The sequence below is a fragment of the Theobroma cacao genome, chromosome 2 (assembly GCF_000208745.1).
Source record: "Theobroma cacao cultivar B97-61/B2 chromosome 2, Criollo_cocoa_genome_V2, whole genome shotgun sequence".
NCBI lineage: Eukaryota > Viridiplantae > Streptophyta > Magnoliopsida > Malvales > Malvaceae > Theobroma > Theobroma cacao.
Genome location: NC_030851.1, coordinates 36,401,906 through 36,419,487, shown reverse-complemented (window position 1 = coordinate 36,419,487; position 17,582 = coordinate 36,401,906). Strand labels below are relative to the sequence as shown.

At 32.3% G+C, this 17,582-nt stretch overlaps 1 protein-coding gene across 1 annotated transcript; it reads right to left on the bottom strand.

The window, feature by feature from the left end:
• Positions 14,972-15,813, bottom strand: LOC108660722. The gene is made up of 2 exons (XM_018114996.1): positions 15,189-15,813; positions 14,972-15,132 (listed from the first exon to the last, which is right to left on the bottom strand). The coding sequence occupies exons 1-2, from the start codon at positions 15,811-15,813 to the stop codon at positions 14,972-14,974; spliced, it is 786 nt and encodes a 261-aa protein (XP_017970485.1).

The window sequence follows — 17,582 nt, the reverse complement described above, 5'->3', positions numbered from 1 at the left end:
TCTTCATCATCTGAAATTGTGGATTGAAATCTTTCATTCTTCTTTTTCTTTCTCTTTTTTTTTTATCTTCTTCTTGTATTCTTTAATCTGACTTTTTTGTGTTAATTTGGGTTTTCTTCTTATTTGTATTTTAGGGTTTATCACTGAAACAATTTGACCCTTGATCCGTAAGAGAGGTTGGATTTCTGGGCTAATATTCAACAAAAGGCACAAGTAATTGTGATGAAATAAAATGCTGCGTGTTTGGTTGCAATTTTTGGTTTTTATTCCCTCAACAAAATATGGGTAATCAAATAGTTTTCAAGTTCTATGCAATTAGAAATGCTGAAAGCAGCAGAACTCGTACCTAGCATTGCCAAATCCATGGATCCTAGCTTTGAGCAGAACTCGTACCTAGCATTAAAGTGTAACAAAATATTTTTGAATATGTCATGTAACAACAATATTTTTTCAATATAGCGTGTAACAATAATATTTTTTTTCAACATGGCATGTAACAACTTCTTTTAATCATGGTGTGTAACATGTTTTTGTACATAGCGTGTAACAATAGTATTTTTTTTCAACATGACATGTAACAATCTAACCATGACTTGTTACATTTTTTGTACATGGTGTGTCACATGTTTATGTATATGGTGTGTCACATGTTCCTTTACATGGCGTGCCACATGTTTCTGTATATGGCGTGTCACATGTTTTTGTACATGACGTGTCACATGTTTTTGTACATGACGTGTCACATGTTCCTTTACATGACGTGTCACATATTTCTGTATATGACGTGTCACATGTTTCTGTACATAGTGAAAACATCTTATCTTTAAAAATGCCCTGTTGGTTTATATAGGAATCTCTTCCCCTACTCAACTTCAAAAGGTCGTAACTTTGCGCTCGATTGTCCGATCGGGGTATTTTTTTTTTTTGAATCCATGTAACTTTTCGAGATATTTCTGTATATGTCTGTTATAATCGAAACTCTTATAGTAATCTCGAGTAAGGGTGAAAATCATAGAAACGTCGTCACGTTTGAACTTGTTTTTAAAGTTTTTCTTCAAGTGGTACTCGCATAAACCATGATACGCTTCTGGGTATGCATTTTGGATTGCTTTCTTAATATCGAGATGCTGATCAAAAATGAAAATATTATTTTCAGGACAACCAACCGCATCACGCAACTTGCTAAGAAACCACGTCCACGAGACTTCGTCCTCAACATGGTCGATGCCAGAAGCAACTGGATATACGCACTCATTCGCATCTTTGCATACAGTGACAAATAGAACACCCTTGAACTTGCCTTTCAAATGTGTCACATCAATTGCAACCATAGGACGCATTACATCCCTAAACCCCCGAATAGAAGCCCCGTATGCTCAAAAACAATATTTGAATCTTTTTGCCTCATTAGTAGCTACTGTAGTGACTGTGCCAGGATTTTCTTGTTTCAACATATAAAAATACGAGGGTAGTAGTTGAAATGACTCCTCAAAGGGACCAAAAACAAGCCTCTCTGCATGCTCTTTCGCTTGCCAAGCCTTACCATACAGGCATTTCAATTCCCACTGAACCCTCACTTCACCAATTATGTCCTTAGGTCTTAATGCTACTCCATTAACTTGAAGCTTGAGTGACATAAATTCACTAATTATCTTCGCACTCGCAATTATAAATCGCCCTTGCAAACCATTGACAGTACACATGTGTACTTTGTGGAATGTCCGAACTTGCCAATATTCTCCTCTTTTAGGTAACTTCGTTACACGTACACTGAACTTGCATGCCTTGTCCTTGCAACCAACCTTATAACGAGCTTTACATGACCTTTTTACTCTTATCCTAAACTACTCTTTTAGAGCCAACATATTCAAAACTCGTTTCAACTCGGCCTTTGAGCAAAATATTCTTCCTTTGTATAAGCGATCATCGGCACATGTCGACTCCTAATTGTTTGGAAAGAGAACCTTTCTGCGCCTGGAAATACCCACGTACGAGATATCCTTCAATTTCCCCTTTCCTAATAACTGTCATGGAGCAATGTACTAGGGGAACGAATCCCGTTTTCATCAACGATGGGGTTATTGTATATGAGGCCATCTCCTACATCAACACCTCCAATAGGTTCCATTTCTCCTTCAACATTATTACAAATTGGAATGTCATTGTCATAAATCCAGTCCTCTTCTGAACTCTCATCATGCCATTCATCAAGTCCATCATCTGAATTGTCATCAAATCTATCTTCACCGGCAAGGAACAAATCCTCATTTCCCTCATCAGATGTAGTATTATCCTTGAGCGTCGCAGTGTCACCCTCCAACGTCATAGTGTTGTCCTGAAATGTTGCATTCTCATTTGAAAATGTCATTACACCTTGTACAGTTTCACCCGATCGTTGCATTTGTTGGACACAAGTAACTAATTGGTTCAATGCACATCCTGATCGAAATTGTGCAGCCAACTGTTCTGTGAATGTCGTGTGTCTACCGGGCTACAGAAACTCTTGTGCATACGTCAATTGTCATTTTTGTGGGTTACGGACAGAATGTTGTGGTATATGTGAAACATTGTATATCTCATTTTGATTCAGCTGATTACCATGTTGTTCAGCTTTTCATGTGACATAACATTTGTTTGGCGTCCCTTAATGCTAACATACATAGTTGGAACATTCCTCTGTTCTAGCAGAATTAATGCAACATCCTCATCGTCTTTGATAATTGGCCGTGATAACTCTTCGGGTATATTAATCAATGCATGTAACTCAATCTCGTTAATTTCTGAGTTTACCCCAACAACATCTTCAACCAGCTTCATCAATCCCACAAATGACAAATCACTCATAACCCCCTCATTCGTGACTCACCACCCTTGTAAATGTCATTCACCCACTGACTACTATGTCTTATCACAAGTCGCACAACTGGAACCCCACTGAAATTTTGAAAACAACAATAATTTGTCAATCATTTAACACATCACATGACATGCCGTGTTCTAGAATTTGTTAGTCATGTGGTAACACGCCATGCATGTAATGTAAAATGTGGTAACACGCCATGCATGTAACGTAAAATGTGGTAACACGCCATGCATATAACGTAAACTATAGTAACACGCCTAGTTGACACGCCAATCACTATAATTACTATGTCCATCCTTACACGAACTGGCCTAAGATACCCATGGTGTGTGACACGTTAATCAGTGTAACTACTGACTCGTTACACGAACTGCCCTAAAATAACCAATGTCGTGATAGGCTAAAATAACACTAACACATGTTATAAATGCATGGCGTGTAACAACTCTGGGCAATGTTTCTAATCCATGTTCTAATTTACACAAAATGTTTCAGAAATTTAAGTATTGTAGCAATAAACCTAATAACATACCTTGATGTCATCTCTGCTATAGGGTTTGTTAATCTACGACAATATGGTCAAATGCCGAGAGATAGATCACAGCCCGATGACGATGGTGCTCAACAAAGAGTTGACAGAGATCATACAGTTCAGAGAGCTGATGACGATGGTGCTCAATAGAGAGTTGACAGAGTTGAGACAGTTCAGAGAGTTAAGAGAGAAAGATGAGAGAGCTCAAACAGTTGAGCATTTATTTATTTATTTCTATTTTCTCTCTGACGGGAGGGAGATATCGAGACCTTAATTTGAAACTATGTTTTTAAAGGCATTTTGGTCTACTCATGCTTATTTTTTACTAAAAACAGATAACTTTATATGGGTGATTATTTCTGAAATCATCTTATCAAGAGGTTCATTTCTCACAATTTCCTCCATAAAACAATTACATGATAGGCATATACTTATTCACGTTAGGCAAATAGATAGTGTCAAGGAGTCAAGACATGTGCTGATGTCGCAAAAAAATGGTTTGATTGAGAAAAAGAATTATACAAACACATTATTTTTAATTTTTTATATATTTTATTATTAAAAGAGTTTTTGCAGTATGTCCAAAAGTTTTAAATATTTATAAAAGTTGAAAATATTATTCCATTACTTAAATTAAATAATTATTATAACAAGATATTATTTCATGCAATCATGTAGAATATATAATTGTCTATGCATTTTTTTTAAATTAATTAGCTAGGTTGTGTCTCGTTTGATTAATATTTTTGTTATTCACTTATTACTTTTGAAAGCGAAAAGTAAAAGATACCTTTAAATGTAATAGTTGATAAATATTTTTTTGAATAAATTATAATTAAAAAAAACTTTTTGCAAATAATAAGATACATAATTTATTTTTGTGTAGAACATCCTTATCTCTTAAGTTTTAATTGAAATTTCAAATGAGTCTATTAGTTTTAGAAATTGATATTCTGTCCAAAAAAATATCTTTCGCTAGACACATAGATGTAGCCGTTAGTCAATCGTTAGTGTTTCTATTAATTTGATGACGTAACAATATTGAAAGGATAATTTTACTTTTTTTTAATTTTAAAAATTATTATTATATAATTTTTATTAATTTCATTGATCGGTGCTCCTCTTGGAAGTTGAAATTTTTTTTAAAAAATATATATAATATTTTTTAAATTAATTAAAAAGTAAAAGTATTTTAATCTTTTCATATTTTGTTAACATTATTTACATTTTTGAGATGAATTGTTTACTTTGATAATTAATAAATTTATATAAAATTATGACTTAAAATTAAAAAATGAAAATATTTTACCTTTGATTTTTATATACAACAGTTATATTTGAATATATGTTGCCCTCCTCACTTTCATCAAATGTGGTAGTGTTCTTTTTCCTGACCCAGTTTGCTACCAATAGCCAGCAGTCCAGCACAATGGACCGGGGACCGTAGGCACTTGTTAGAGGTGTGAAATGGGCCGTCACATTTATAGAGACCAGTCTAGTTGAGATGGCCTATGGTCCATGCCTAATTGGATTCTGCTTTACACGATGTTTTTAGGGATAGATAAGATTGAGATAAATATATTTATTAATTAATTTATAAAATATAAATAATGTAAATATTTAAATTTATTTTATTTAAATAAATATTTATATTTATAATTTTATTAACATTTTCAATTTTTACTCTAAAAAAATTTATCTTGTATCACAATATAACGTTGATACGTGAAACTTGTAATAATTATAATTAAGTGAACTTCATCTACCAATAGATTTAGATGTGACAATTTTTTTATACGACATGTCAACATGGCACAAATGCGATGTAAAATTAAGTAAATTGAATTTAAGATCATCGTATTTCATACTTTAATTGTGTTAATATTTTAAAACTCAGCCAATAAATAATTGATTATAGGTTCGTGCCAACGTAGAAAACTATCATGATCATGTCGTGCTTAGAGGCTGAGGGGAGGGGGGCTAGTGGGGGCCCTGCCCTTCCAACAATTTCAAAAATTTTATAATTTATCTTTATTTTTTAAAATTTAATAGTTTCACTTTTATAAAAATTTTAAAATTTTTTTAACGTATTTTGATTTTTTTAGAGTTTTATAATTTTGTCCCTACAATAATTTTTTATTTAGTGAAATGTTCTATAACAATTAGTTAACAACTAATTTTAATAAGACTAAAATAAAATCTATTACAGTAGAATTATTCTCAAACTTTACTTCTTCAAAACCTCACAACCATCCCCTCTTGTTCTCTTTTCTTTTTACCAAATGCTATAAAAACAATTTTTTATTTTTACACTTTTTTACTTGCCAGCATTCTCTGTACAAAAAACCTTTAGTCGATAACTTAATTTTTATATCATGATAATTGATAAGTTTGGTTTATGTACTTTTTTTAAAAAAAAATTTAATTTTTAATTTTTTTATTTAATAATTTCTACTTGATGATTTTGATTTAGGATTTACCGTTTTAGTCTTTTTTTGTTGAAAGAAACAAAACAAAGATTTGATTAAGCACTTAATGTTAGTTATTATACAAGATTGTTTGATTATTTTCCTACAAATTATTTGTGTTTTTTTATTTGTTTAGATTCTTGTGAACAATTAAGTTTTTAATTCAGAATTGCTTCGTCATTGAATTATTTATTAATATTATATTTAATTTTAGGAAATTGCTTCCCATTGAATTATTTATTGATAGCCCTTAATATTTTTTAATAGATTGCTTTCCATTGAAATTTTTGTTATTATATTTGTTAATTTTTGTTTATTGTTAAGTTTATCTAGAAATTGAGATTATTGTCATTCTTAAAATATTTATAATTATACTAGTTAATTTTTTAAGTAAATTATTAAGATTGATTCTTTGAATGATTTTTAGAATTTATTTGTATAATTTTCATATGAATTTTTTCCATCAAAATTGGTTTATATATATTGTGTTCAACTTTTCGATCCCTCAAACATAAAATCCTTATTCCGCTACTAATCGTGCTGATCTTATAACCCGTTTTACATGGGAAAATTTAACTTCTAACTTTATGTGATTTTTGGTATTTTTTTAAACATTAATTTTTTGAACACTTTACCCCGTGTGATTAATTCCATATTGTCAGTAATCTTATTGTCCCCAAAAATGGGATAGTTGGAATTTAAGTTTATATTCTACTATATTTGAATTTGGTTAAATACTATGTTATTTAAATAGAATCTAGATATCACGAAAAGTACACATCCATCTATCTATTTATCTCTCTTTTCTTTAGTTTTTTTCAAGCCATGTAATAATTTCTTCCTCACTTACCATGCTCTAGCCATTAAAGGTTCCAAAGGAATTGGGCACAGGAATTAATAAGGCTACCGGCTACATCTCTTTTGTGTTTTGGGATACAGATGATGTGTAATAATTACTAAATGCCATCTTTATCGATGCATGATCGAAAGCTGGTATTTACTTTTGTGAAGAAAGTATTGGCAAATATTTAATACCCACTACCCATTTATGCCCACATTAATAATGAGTGTGGAGTAAATGTTGAACCCAATTTTATCTTCTCATAGAAACATATATCAACCTTCTGCCATAATATATTAAAAAAGCTTATCTTTTTAATCAAGTATGTATACGACTTTACTTTAACTTGTTAATAATTTTTTATAAAATAGAAAATTAATATACTAAATGAAATGGTAATTAACCCCCCGTAGCCAACTGGAGCAAGAAGTCAAACAATATTATATGCTTATTATTTCTCTTTCTTGCCCGGCTGCTCCCGTGTCCCATGCATGTTTTTCCACCGACAACATTCCAAGAAGTTATTGTTTTCGGTTTTTTTTTCTTTTCTTTTTTTTTTCCTTCTACATTTTACCACTGATGTCACTTGGGTTTGTCTCAAACAGTTGGAATTAACGGACGGAAATTTAAGGAGGTATACAAAATTTAGTGTCCTCAATTGTCTTCTACTAAAAGAATCTCATATATATATATATATATATATATATAATGTCTTCTACAGATACTTGTTTCGATAGTTCTTAATAAAGAATCATTGAAATAAAAATGTCTTTTATCTCTTAATATTATGAGGATTGTAAATTTTCTGAAGATTCACTATTAATCGTTTCATCAACATCAGATGTTGATGTTTTTAAGAGTATTTCATTGATTTTTTGTTCAGTTTCCTCTCCTAGTTGGAGTTGGTTGATTTTCTTTCTTATTTTGTAATATTTTGAAATATGACCAGTTTTTTCACATCTAAAATATTTTATTATTTTATCTATATTACTGGATTTGTTTTGTTTCTGTTTTTGTTTTTTATATTTCTTGTATTTTGGCTTTTGATAATATTCTTAAAGGTTTTTCTTATGTTTTCTTTGTTTTGTAGAGCAACAAGGTCTTGAGGGAAAAAAATTCATTTTTGATATCAAATTATTGATAAAATGATCCCAATTCTTTTGCACATAATTTTCTTTCTTTCTTTAATTGTCTTTGGAGTTTTAAATCTTGACAGATTTTTAGTCATTCTTTTTAGATAAAGCTTATGAGTTCTCCGTATGTAAGATTTTCATAAAATATTATTCCTTTATGGGTTTCTTTTATTTGATTCCTAATATTTTCTCCTAACAGCGTAGGAAGTCCAGCTAAGAATTTCTCTTTTCAAAAAGGTTGATTATTATTTGATCTCTGCATTACTCTTGTCATAAACATGTCTTTGTACCATTTGAAATCAGTTAATTTTTTGCATTTTAAGTTTGATAGTAATTCTGAATTTCTATCTCTTAAATGAGAGGGGTCTCCTATGAAATGTTTGGATATTTCATATACTCTAATGATAGATTAATTAAGTACAACAATGGGAATAGAAGAAAGAAATTCGTGACAAAAGTTTAACAGCAACATGATCCCAGTAGAGCAAACTTGCTGTTCTTGCAAATCATTTTCAAACTACATTTTCCTATGATTTGGGACATGACAAAGCTGGTTACACTTGCATGTCAAATTTAAGTGTTCAAGATGATATCTAAGACATCTAATTTTAAATGTTAAATTTTTTTTTGAAAAGTAATTTTATTAATCTCATTAATCAGCATGTCATCACAAGTTGTAGTCTATTTGACAGAGACTTCTTATAACATAAAACACTTGATTTGAGAAAATAGGAACCTGTACATTTACACGGAGCTGATCACCGCTCGAAAAGATATCGATCGTAACAATCAAAATCAACCAGAACTGCATTGTACTCTTAGCTCATCCTAGAAACTAAAAAGAACAAAAATGAGCCTTCCAAACAAAGCAAAACAACTCATACAAAAGCAGAACTATCCCGTTCACTATAGAATCTTAAATGCTATCTGTGCTATAATTAACTAGTAATAGATGATGAAGAGGCTCTCATTACAATATTTAAGTGCTCAAGATATTTTCAATTTTGTCGATATACCTACTATTTATATTTTTAAATATTAGAAATATGAGATAAAAGTTTTCTGAAAATATTTAAGATGAGAAATGGAAAAAAAGTACACCCTAGATGTCTTTTTTTATTCGTTTTCCTTACACTCATCCTCGATTGCTTCTTTTACATCACGTTTAGTAGGGAAGGGGAAAAAAATGAGGACAAGAGAAAGAAAGGAAGAAGTTGTTCTTTCCTCTTTATGCATGTTTGTTATAAATAAAGACAATGGAAGGAAAGAAAGAGTTATGGATGAAACCCTAAATAAGAAAGATAAATTCTAGTTGAATGTGTGTTGTCTTTGGATTTTCACCCCAATTTCTTTTAAAGGATTTAGGTTTTGAGAGAGTAAAAAACTGAAGTAAATTAACCAATTTTCCTTTTGTTTTCTTGTTTCTTAGCTACCAAATAAGGGAAGATAATGTTTCTCTCTCTACCTATATATTCCTTGCTTTCCTTCCTCCCCTTATTTGTTATTCCTTTTCTTCCTATATGCAAATGCTAGGCCAGTGATGAGTTCGAAAAGGCAGTTTTCTTGTGGGAACAAAACTCAGCCCAAAAAAACCTAAGAGTGAATCTGCCAAAAAAAATCGATAATTATTTTAAAGAATTTCAAGTTGAAAGATGGACTCAAAATAAATTTGGAAAGAGACAAAACTCATGAGTCCTAATCAATTCTTTCTTTTTATATGTGGAAGAAGGAGATTCGAATCTTACTTTTTTTTTAAAAAAAATCATACACCGATCAATGAGTTAAATATTCGAGTGTACTGATCAAATTTTTTTATTTGTTGATTAGTACTGATAAAATCACACCTTTTCTTATTGATACATTATTGTTTTACTAAATATCAATTAAGTGATTCAACAGTATAGTACTTGTCACAAGTTGCCAAATCATCATTTGGCAAGAAGGAGAAGAAATGTACAAAAAAAATTTGATGACCTTGTAATAATGCTCAACAAACAAACGTGACCAAATTCTTCTGCAACAAAATTAATTGTATGCTATGCATTTATCCATAGAGCTGAGCAAAGAAATTATTTACTCCAACTGTACCCAAAAATTTGGGATACGTTTCCACAATAATTAATATAGCTCAAGCATCACTCTCCTCCCTCTTTCCCCCAAGCATGTAATATTTATTATTGTTCATATTTTCATCATTTATTATATCCCAGTAAGCTCCTATTACTTAATTTTTCGTTATAACTTTTACTATTGCAGCAATGTTTTGCACTTCTGGGAGTCCTTGTTTCTCTTAGAAATGAATGGTGTTTCCAACAGCTATATACTCCTGTTGGTTTGCTTTGATTAAGAATCGTCGTCCTCTTCCTATTGTCTCGTATTATAAATTAGGTTGTTAGAATTTGTTTTGTTAGATATATGAGAGTAATGGTCTTTCTTCCAATTTCTCGCGGTCAATTTGAAGTTGGCCAAAGGGAAAAGAAAAGGTTCTTAGAGTATGTAGCTGTTGCCAGCTGCTAAGAGTAAACTCTCGCTAGCTAGTTAACTTTGTTATTCAAATTAACATTTTTAGACTGAAATTAACTAGTGATGTGACCTAGTGATTGTCGTCTCGAACCAAAAAAGTATGTCAAAATTTTGAAGCGTTTCAATCCCAAGAATAAGGTTTTAAGAACAGAAAGATGGTAAGAGGTAGGAGTACGTCCAAAGTATAATTAATTTCACAAAATAAAGAGATGGTATATTGCCTTGCATTTATTTTAATTTGATAAAAAAGTTAATCAAGATTATCATGCAAATTTGTATGATCCTTCCAACAGCTCTTGATCATTTTATTTTCTCAAAAGTAAAAAAAAATTATAAAAATCAAAACATACATGACTTTCCACAATAGCAAATGGTTAATAATTAATTAAGTTGAAAGATCCAGCTGCTTTAAAAAAAAAAAAAAACCCTGAAAGATCTAGTTTACAAGAAGAAAATCTTAAGCCTTGAACCTTTATCGTTAATATAGATTAATCTTAATTCTTATATCCTAAAAGTTAAACCTGATGATACAAAAGAAGGAGAAGAAGAAGGAACAATAAGATATAATTGTTAGAAAAATTAGTAACAAAGGAAAATAAAACAAGTAAAAATAGTAATTGGTGTAAGGCGTGGTATCACTGTCCTTAAGGATAATTTTCGCCCCTTTAGAGTATAAAACTCGGTGCAAAAGGACTGTAGCGGCTATCCTCCAGGATTCAACAGCCCCTTCCTTATAGTTTGCACAAACTATTAAGGGATGACAAGAACAATAGAAAAGTGAAAACCCAGTTATAAAAGAGAGGAGGCAAAGAAGCTTATGAGAAGAAAAAAGGCAGAGGAAATTAGTCAAGAAAGCTTAAGAAAAGAAAAGCTTTGGTGTGTGTTGTGAGTGAGGGTGTAAGGCTGTATTTATAGGCATGGAGAGGAGTGAACGTTGCACCAGATCTGGGAGTTGAGAAAAACCTGGTCAGCCATTTAACTAAGTCAGATAAACGTTGAAGCAAAACCAGGATAAACGTTGAGCAAAACTAGGAGAACCAGGTAAGCATGATAGAGTTTGAGTTTAATTTAATCAAAAGCTAGAAAAGCTTAAAAAAATTAAAGCCAAGGTACAAAAAGTCACTTGGGCACAGCCCACTTGTATATTCGCGCGCAGGGGGAGAATCTGAATTTTCTAAAGGTTTGGCCCAATCTTGTGTACGCGCGAGCCCACTTCGTTTTCCTTACTTGCAACAAGCCCATAGTTGATTTTCATATATAAAGCATTCACCTTTTATGTATTTTGACAATATGAGATGTTTGAACCTTATGAAATACACTATTTTTCAACAATCCCCCACATATTTCATAAGGTTTTATAAGAAGTTTTGTTGGGTTAAATTTCATTTGAGTGTAATGCATCGTGACTGGTGCTTTTTAAGCTATGAACCACCCCTAGAAAGAATGAAATATAAGTAACAAAATTTTGGTAAAGTTTATAACTTATATGAACCAAAGTTCTTTATGTGAAATATAGTTTTTATCAATCACATTACACCCCCACAATTTCTGCTGTTCAACGCGATTTTGCGCGAATAGACCATGCGCGTGCCTGGTTATTTATAAATGCTCTAGAGAATTTTCCATAATTCTCATAGGAGCAGCCCCACTCCACACTTATATAGGTTGATTCCATCAAGTGTATACTGCAGTATAATACACTATCCAAAAGGGATATGGAATGCATTAAAAGTTTAACTCAACCTCTCTTGCATTGCAGTTTTACACTACTTACACACCATAGGAGGGACAATAATTTCAATAGAGTATTAATTTATCAACAAATAACTTGTTATTAACTCTATGAACCTAATTCTTGGGATTTCCAATCACATAAGTTGGGTTACTATTATTTGTTGATTTCCTCATTTGGCTTAAGTCTTATTCCCCTCGATGTAGCATTAATTAATTTTCTTCCCAGAGGCTTAGTCAAAGGATCGGCCAAATTCAGCTTGGACTTCACATAATTAATGGATATAATTCCATCTCTAAGCAGCTGCTTTACTACATCATGTCTCAAATAAATGTGTCTATTTTTACCATTGAAAGTTTTATTCTTTGAAATGGCTATTGTCGCTTGGCAATCACAATGCATGGACACAGAAGGTGTTGGTTTCGTTCCCAACGAAATATTTGCTAAGAGGTTTCTCAACCACTCAGCCTCATTGCTAGCCAACTCTAAAGCTATAAATTCTGACTCCATTGTAGATTTAGCAATTATTGTTTGTTTGGCTGATTTCCAAGTTATAGCACCCCCACCAAGGGTGAATACATAACCACTTGTAGATTTTATCTCATCTGAATTTGAGATCCAGTTAGCATCACTGTATTCTTCTAATACAACGGGAAATCCATTATATAAAATACCATAGTTTATGGTACCTTTCAAATATTTCATCACCCTATTCAAGGCAGTCCAATGATCTCTATTAGGACTTTGTGTATATCTGCTCAGTCTACATACAACATAAGCTATATCTGGTCGAGTATAATTCATCAAATGCATCAGACTCCCAATAATCTGTGCATACTCAGACTGAGCTACACTATCACCTCTATTTTTCTTTAATTGGATATTACTATCATAAGGAGTACTCACAGGTGTGACATCAAAATGTCCAAACCTTTTAAGTAACCTCTCAACATAATGCTCTTGTGTTAGCATTAAGCCACTATCACATCTTATGATTTTAATACCCAAAATATCTTTGACTTCTCCCAAATCTTTCATGTTAAATTTAGAAGCTAAAAAGCATTTTATTTTATTGACCACATCAATGCATGTACCAAAAATAAGCATATCATCAACATATAAGCTAATAATCACACATCCACTATCAACAGTTTTTTGTGTACACACATTTATCAACTCTAACAGTAGAAAATCCATTACTAACAAGAACTTGATCAAATTTCTCATGCCATTGTTTTAGTGCTTGTTTCAACCCAATAATGATTTAATCAATTTACAAACTTTGTTTTCTTGACCAGGAAGAATACATCTCTCGGGTTGTGCCATATAATTTTCTTCTTCTAAATCACCATTTAAAAAAGCGGTTTTTACATCCATTTGATGAACAACAAGTTTGTAAGTTGAAGTTAAGGCAAATAAAACACGAATTGATGCAATTCTTGTTACTGGGGCAAAAGTATCAAAATAGTCAATATTTGGTTTTTGAGTAAAACCCTTTGCAACTAATCTAGCTTTATATTTAACAATAGAACCATCAGGATTAAATTTCCTTTTAAAAATCCATTTGCAACCAATTGGTTTGGCTACAGGTGGTAAATCAACTAATTCCCAAGTTTGATTTTGTAAAATCGAATCAATCTCATTTTGTATGGCTTTTTTCCAAAATAAACTTTCTTTATAAGAAATTGCATCAACATAAGTTAAAGGATCATTATCTACAATATAAGTATAAAAATCATTACCAAAAGAAATTTCCTTCCTTGGTCTTTTACTCTTTCTCAAATCATCATTTTGTATTTCAAAATCATTTTTACTAAAAGGTGCATGAGAAATTGTATCAGTTCTTAATGGAAAGATATGCTCAAAAAATTCGGTGTTCTTTGTTTCAACAATTGTATTACAATCAAGAACATTACTTTTTAATACAAGAAATCTATATGCAGCACTATGTTCAGCATAACCAATAAACATGCAATCAGATGTCTTAGAACCAATTTTTCTCTTCTTAAATTCAGGAAGCATTACTTTAGCTAGACACTCCCATACTTTCAAATATTTTAAATTAGGAGAATAACCTTTCCATAATTCATAAAGTGTCTTATCAGTTTTCTTATAAGGTATTCTATTTTGAATATGACATGCAGATAATAAAGCTTCACCCCATAAATTTTCTTATGCATTGGAACTAACAAGCATAGAGTTCATCATTTTTTTTAATGTTCTATTTTTTCTTTCAGCTACACCATTTGATTCAGGAGAATATGGAGGAGTAATTTCATGAATTATTCCTTCTTTTTCACAAATATCATTAATCGGTATATATTCACCCCCTCTATCTGATCTAATTCTTTTTATCTTTTTATTTAGTTAATTTTCTACCTTAGCTTTATATTTAATAAACATGTCAAAAGCTTCATCTTTATGCTTAAGCAAATAAACTTTGGTAAATCTAGAATAATCGTCAATAAATGTAACATAGTATTGCTTACCACCTCTAGTCGCAGTTTGTTTTAGATCTCCTAAGTCTATATGAATTAAACTTAATAATTTAGATTCCTTATTTACTGAAATACAACTTTTCTTAGTTAATTTTGTTTCAGCACATATTTCGCATTTATTAAAGCATTTATTTTTAATACTCGAAATTAAACCCAGTGATTGCATTTTCTTAATATAAGGAATGCTAAAATGTCATAGTCTACCATGCCATAAATCAACAGAGTCAATCATGTAAGTAGAAGAATTACCATTTTCATTCAAAACATTGAAAATGTTAAGTACAAAGAGTCCCTGATTGCAATAACCTTTACCCACAAACACATTATTTTTTGTCATCAAGATCTTGTCAGATTCGAATGACACTTTCACCCTAACCTTGCCTAATAGGCCACAGATACCAGGTTTGCCCTTATATTGGGAACATGAAGAACATCATTTAGAGCTAGGGTCTTGCCAGATGCGAGCTTAAGAAGGACTTTCCTTTTACCAAGAACTTGAGCAGTTCGAGAATCACCAAGGTATATTGTCTCTTCTCCTTCCCCTACAAGAGTATATGAGGTAAAGGCATTTATGTTTGCACAAATATGCTGGTAGCACCTGAGTCTACCACCCATTCCTTCACAATGGCCACCATATTTGCTTGTGAAATGACCGCAACAATTACATCGTCGGATTCATCTGCTTTGACCAAGTTGACTTTTGGATTAGCAGGTTTGTCATTTCCCTTTGTTCTTTTCTTGCATTGTGCTGCATGATGCCCTGGCTTTCCACAAACAAAACAACTACCCTTCTTTTTGAAGGTGGGATGAGGAGCTTTAGGTTTATGATCAAGTTCGTAAGGGTACCTTTGTTGACGTTGGGTTATGCCTTGCACCAGATTAGCTTTAGTTGTAATTTCCTTAGCTTTGGAGGCCTTAATCTCCCTGCGGGTTGTGTCTTCAATGATGATGTGCACAATTAAATCTGCAAGTGACAACTGCTTTTCCTTGTGCTTTAGTTGTTGCTTGTATCCATTCCAAGATTCTGGTAGCTTCTCAATCAACAACCCAACAACGAACTCTTCTTGCAAGTTGATTTTTTTAACCTTCAAATCATCCACCAGCTTGTGGTATTCATTGATCTGACTCTTGATGTCCTTGTCATCTGTCATCTTCCAGTGATAAAAGTTGCCAATCATGAACTTCTGTTTCCTAACATCTTCAGCAATGTATTTGGCTATCATTGACTCTTATATTTGCTTTGCTTCTTTGTAAGGGTTGTATATATCAAACAACTCATTAGAAAGTGTGCTAATGATTGTATGCTTGCATACCTTATTTGCATGCATCCATGGTTCCAACATCTTGATATCATCTGGCTTGAAATCAATTAGTGCAAAAGCGACCCCATGAACATCAAGGATTGAAAAAATCTTTCTTGCCACCTTTTGAAGTTTCTGCTATCAAAGACTTCTATTTTGGAAATAGTTGGAAATAGTTTGGCATATGAAGTCGAGGGTATAAGAGGACTAGTCATCGGAGTCGGAGCTATAGGGGAACCGTTGACAGTGGTGGTGGCAGTAGGGATAGAGGCAGCATTAGGAACAGTGGCAGTAGCATTATCAACGTGGGAATCCATTATCCTTAAGAATGTTAGAAAAATTAGCAACAAGGAAAATAAAACAAGTAAAAATAGTAATTGGTCTGAGGCATGGTATCACTATCCTTAATAATAATTTTCGCCCTTTCAAAGTATAAAATTCGGTGCAAAAGGACTGTAGCGGCTATCCTCCAAGATTCAACAAACCCTTCCTTATAGTTTGCACAAACTATTAAGGGATGATAGGAACAACAGAAAAGTGAAAACCCAGTTATAAAAGAGAGGAGGCAAATAAGCTTATGAGAAGAAAAGAGGTAGAGGAAATTAGTCGAGAAAGCTTAAGAAAAGAAAAGCTTTGGTGTGTGTTGTGAGTGAGGGTGTAAGGCTGTATTTATAGGCATGGAGGAGAGTGAACCTTACACCAGATCAGGGAGTTGAGAAAAACTTGGTCAACCATTTAACTAAGTCAGATAAACGTTGAAGCAAAAACAGAATAAACGTTAAGCAAAACTAGGAGAACCAGGTAAGCATAATAGAGTTTGAGTTTGATTTAATCAAATGTTGCAAAAGCTTAAAAAAAATTAAAGCCAAGGTACAAAAAGTCACTTGGGCACAGCCTACGTGTATATTCGGCGCAGGGGGGGAGAAATATGAAATTTTTAAAAGTTTGGTCTAATTTTGTGTGCGCGCGAGCCCACTCCGTTTTCCTTACTTGCAACAAGTCCATAGTTGGTTTTCATATATAAATCATTCACCTTTTATATATCTTGGCAATATGAAATGTTTGAACCTTATGAAATATACTATTTTCGAACAATAATTTTAGTAAAAGATTAGGAGATGTGCTATCCCTAGTTTTGGGTTGTTTTTAATTAGCCTTGTATGAACGTATCGGCTGTACAGAGGGTTAGGTGAGGTAGGTGTAAAATTTATGCAACTGGAATTATATACTCAACAAAAGCAGCAAAGGGGAAATGAAAAAAATTAAATGGAGGAGTGATGAAAGAATGCTAGCTGATGGAAAGTTTAATGTCGTTTTGGTGTAGAGAGTAAATGGCTGCAGGTTGCTGCTATCAATGTAAAGGTGTACGGATTTAAAGAATCTAGAGCAGGAGGGGGATGATAGAGATAACCCACCATCCCATCCTCACAAAGCAAACACATGAATGTAGCATGCACAATAGTTAAAGTGGGCTTAACCCCCTCTTTTGTTTTTTTCCCTTCCCTGTATCCGACATGCAATAAGCAAGGCTTGACCTGACGATTCTTAATTAATTTGAGTTTAATCCCATAATTAAACACTTGTAGCTTTTAATTCGCTAATCGACATAAGTAAAAGAACAAACCACTGGGCAGCATTGAACATTCTAAAATTTCTAGTCCTAATTAATTGAATTAATGCCCACATATAAT

Excerpts from the sequence above, each read along its gene's own strand:
- LOC108660722 (XM_018114996.1), bottom strand. The coding sequence starts at position 15,813 with ATGATAGCCAAATACATTGCTGAAGATGTTAGGAAACAGAAGTTCATG. Across the intron at positions 15,133-15,188 it reads GGAATGGGTGGTAGACTCAG|GGGAAGGAGAAGAGACAATA; the intron begins GTGCTACCAGCA and ends ATACTCTTGTAG.